At 53.0% G+C, this 3,363-nt stretch overlaps 1 protein-coding gene across 2 annotated transcripts; it reads right to left on the reverse strand.

The window, feature by feature from the left end:
* Positions 1-354: 354 nt before the first annotated feature.
* On the reverse strand, positions 355-2,812 carry LOC123406311 (trihelix transcription factor GT-3b-like). Of its 2 annotated transcripts, none has more exons than XM_045099808.1 (2): positions 1,455-2,812; positions 355-711 (listed from the first exon to the last, which is right to left on the reverse strand). In XM_045099808.1, the coding sequence occupies exon 1, from the start codon at positions 2,796-2,798 to the stop codon at positions 1,506-1,508; it is 1,293 nt and encodes a 430-aa protein (XP_044955743.1). In that variant the 5' UTR covers positions 2,799-2,812; the 3' UTR covers positions 355-711; positions 1,455-1,505. The 2 variants fall into 2 exon arrangements, with proteins under 2 accessions (XP_044955743.1, XP_044955734.1); XM_045099799.1 differs by having other exon boundaries at positions 355-1,320.
* Between the last annotated feature and the right edge of the window lie 551 nt (positions 2,813-3,363).

Genomic DNA, 3,363 nt, shown 5'->3' on the forward strand with positions numbered 1-3,363 from the left:
TCTAGTTATATATGGTTTCACATATTTTAAGTGCACACACATGTTTTGGACTTTTGGAGGATGACATCTTTACATTAGTAGTATGCTAATAATTTCAACTGCAAATATGCAAGACCTTGATTACTTGTAGATCCCTCCCCCCCCCCCCCCCCCCCCCCACACACACACACACACAATTTATTTGAGATATTTCAGAAAATCAATGCATAAGTGATAAGGCTACTTGATCAAGTGATCAGTTAAACTCCTCATAACAAATAAGGCTTACATTTTTCTTCTAGAAAATGACTGTATGTATATACACACTTCTGTTCATACTCTACTTTTGTGGGTACACACTGTGTTGGTGCACGGTTTCATACTTGCCATACCTTCATCTACATCGTCATTAGGGAAAGTCCACTTCTAATCAAATCAATAATTAGTATCGTCAAACAAGCACCATCTAACTAGTATGCATGAACACATGATGCAGTCAAGGTTCTTCCAGTGGATTCTGGCGTCTGCACACATGTGTCTCGCGTGAGGCAAACATATATACAAGCAGGGCATCGATACCCTTCCTACACGATAAGCAAAGCAAATCAAAGCAAAATCAAAGCAGGTGCACTTGACTGCGCCCCCCATCATGCCCTGCTCCTGCTAGCTGCGCCTCCTTTCTTTCCTCTCACTAGAAAACTTTTCAGATGCAAATCTCTTTAGGGCATGCAACTGAAAAAGAAGGGAAGATGTAGATAGATATATAGACCATGTTGCGCAAAAGCTACACATGCACCCTGCAGAGATATATCTGAAAAAAAAAGGCAATAATGCATGTATGCAAGCAGACCCACGTCGTGCAGAGATTCTGCCTGCGGCGACCATGACCGTCCACGGTCCTTGTGGAATGATGAGGAGAAGGAGGAAAACTGGAGAAGAAGAAGCTATAGCAACATCGATGGATGAGCTTAATCGATCATGCAAAGTCATGCATGCACTTGGAAAGCTAGCTTCTGAAGCTGATAAGACCAGTGAGTGAGTGAGTGAGTGAGTTTACAGTTGCAGGTCATGGGCTAGCTGGGCTAACAACAAAGGGAGATATGATGTTTGCAAAACCCTTTTGGAACACAACGCACACCAACGCGCCGCCTTTCCTGACCTCTCGCTGTCTAAAGAAACCCTAACAAAGGCAATAGCTAGGCATGCAAGATATGTCGATCATGTTTTTGATCCGTCGCTGCTACAACTGGCCTAAAAAGTGCTTATCCGGCCGCCCGGCGCGCGCTTTGCGGCGATGGATGGATGGATGGATGGATGGATGGATATCGATGGATCATCGTCCTGAGCAATTAAGAATCCAGGAATTACCACTATCTCAACCAAAAATGAGGAAAGAATTATTCGCTACCATTACATTGCCTAGTGAGGATGAGGAGGAATTCATCAAGTAGCTAGGGAGTAACATTGATCCGTACCAGGGCATGGTGTGTGCATGGCATGGAAGGAAGGCTGGCGGAATGGATTAGCTAGGACGAGGTGTCGCCGCCGAGCTTGGCAAGCAGGGCGGCGACGAGCTGGTGCCGGCGCTCCTCACGCTCCTCGGCGCGCGCCCTCCAGGCGTCCTCGCGCTCCCGCCAGCGGCGCACGAGCGCGAGCCGCTCCTCGCCGAGCGCGACCATGGCGGCGCGCCACTCCTCCTCGCGCGCCCGGCGCTCGGCGTCGCGCGCCTCCGCGGCCTCCATCCACCGCTCCTCCATCTCCATCTGCCGCCGCATGAACTCCCGCAGCACCGCCTCCACCTCGCCAATCTCGATCCCTCCCCCTCCCGCCGCGGCCGCCGTCCTCGCCGCCGCCGCCGCCTTCCTCCTCCGCTTCTTCCCCGCGCCCCGCGCCTCCGCGTCGGCCCTGCCCTCCTCCTCGTCTCCAAACACCTCCGCCTCCTCGTCCTCGTCCTCGCCCTCGTCCCCCTCGCCGCCGCCGCCGTCGTCGTCCGGATCGCGCCGCGCGGCGGCGTCCTTGCCCTTGGCCTTCTTGGCCTCCAATGCGCGCGCCCTCTCGACCCTGGCGTCGAAGATCCTCCTCATCTCGTCGTGGAACGGGAAGCCGCCCCTCGCCGCAGCGCCTACGTGAGGGTCTCCGCCCTCCGCGTGTGTGTCGCTGGCGGTGCCCTTGAACCTGGTGACGAGGTTCTTCCACTTGGACTTGCACTGGTCGGGGGTGCGCGCGAAGCCGCCGCCGTGCGCGGTGAGGCGCGCGGAGACGGCCTCCCAGAGCGCCTTGTTGCGCTTGGTGGAGAGGAAGGAGTGGTCGAGGTCGGCGCGGATGGCGAGGAAGGCGGCCGTCTCGGCGTGCGACCACTGCGGCAGGCGCTCCCGCTCGGGCGGGTCGGCGGCGGGCGGAGGCTGGAGCGGGGGCGGCGGAGGGTAGTGGTGGTGGGGAGGGGAGGAGGGGAGGAGCGGGTGGTAGGGGTTGGAGAAGGCGGTGTTGAGGTGGTGGAAGGGATCCATGGCCTGGCCTGGCCGGTGGTGGCGGCGGTGGCGGTGGACGGGAAAGCGGAGCAAAGTGGGGAAGACGAGAGAGAGAGAGAGAGAGAGGAATGGAAAGTCAAGAGGGGTCGAGATAGAGAGAGAGAGGAAGAGGAAATCATCAATCTGTTTCAACGCGGAAACGGCTTGCTTTCCCACTGCTTTCGAATTCAAGATCTGGATCCTCTGCGCCGCCAGCCCACGCTGCAGCAGCATAAACCGCGTCCCCCTCTTCCCTTCCCTTCCCTTCCCTTCTCTTCTGGAAGGGCGGGCATGCATGCCCTCCGCCCACATCGATGCGTATCCGGTCCAAAAAGAGTGGCACGGAACGAAGAATGGGTTTTGTTGTTTGGACATTACAGACTTGGAAGACACGATGTCGCGCAGTATTTTGAAGTGTGACATTGTCCCGTCACTGTTAGGCTGGTTGTAACGGAGACTATCATATACTCCTTCCGTTTTTAAATATAAGTCTTTCTAAATGTTTCACTAATGGACTACATACGGATGTATATAGACATACTTTAGAGTATAGAGGATCCGTTCCTAAATATAAGTCTTTTAAGCGATTTCAATAGGGGTCTACATGCGGAGCAAAATGATTGAATCTATACTCTAAAGTATGTCTATACACATCCGTATGTAGTCTATTAGTGAAACCTCTACAGAGACTTATATTTAGGAACGGAGGGAGTACAGTATTATCATGTACTCCCTCCGTCTCAAAATAAGTGATTTAAAAATGACTCAACTTTGTACTAAAATCACTTATTTTGGGACGGAGGGAGTATATGATAGTAATGTATGATACTACATTTGTAGTGTATAGTACTCCATCCATTTCTTTTTAGTCTGCATA

Source organism: Hordeum vulgare, chromosome 1H (assembly GCF_904849725.1).
Source record: "Hordeum vulgare subsp. vulgare chromosome 1H, MorexV3_pseudomolecules_assembly, whole genome shotgun sequence".
NCBI lineage: Eukaryota > Viridiplantae > Streptophyta > Magnoliopsida > Poales > Poaceae > Hordeum > Hordeum vulgare.

Bases quoted from the DNA above. Each gene is read 5' to 3' on its own strand.
- LOC123406311 (XM_045099808.1), bottom strand. From the start codon at position 2,798: ATGTGGGCGGAGGGCATGCATGCCCGCCCTTCCAGAAGAGAAGGGAAG.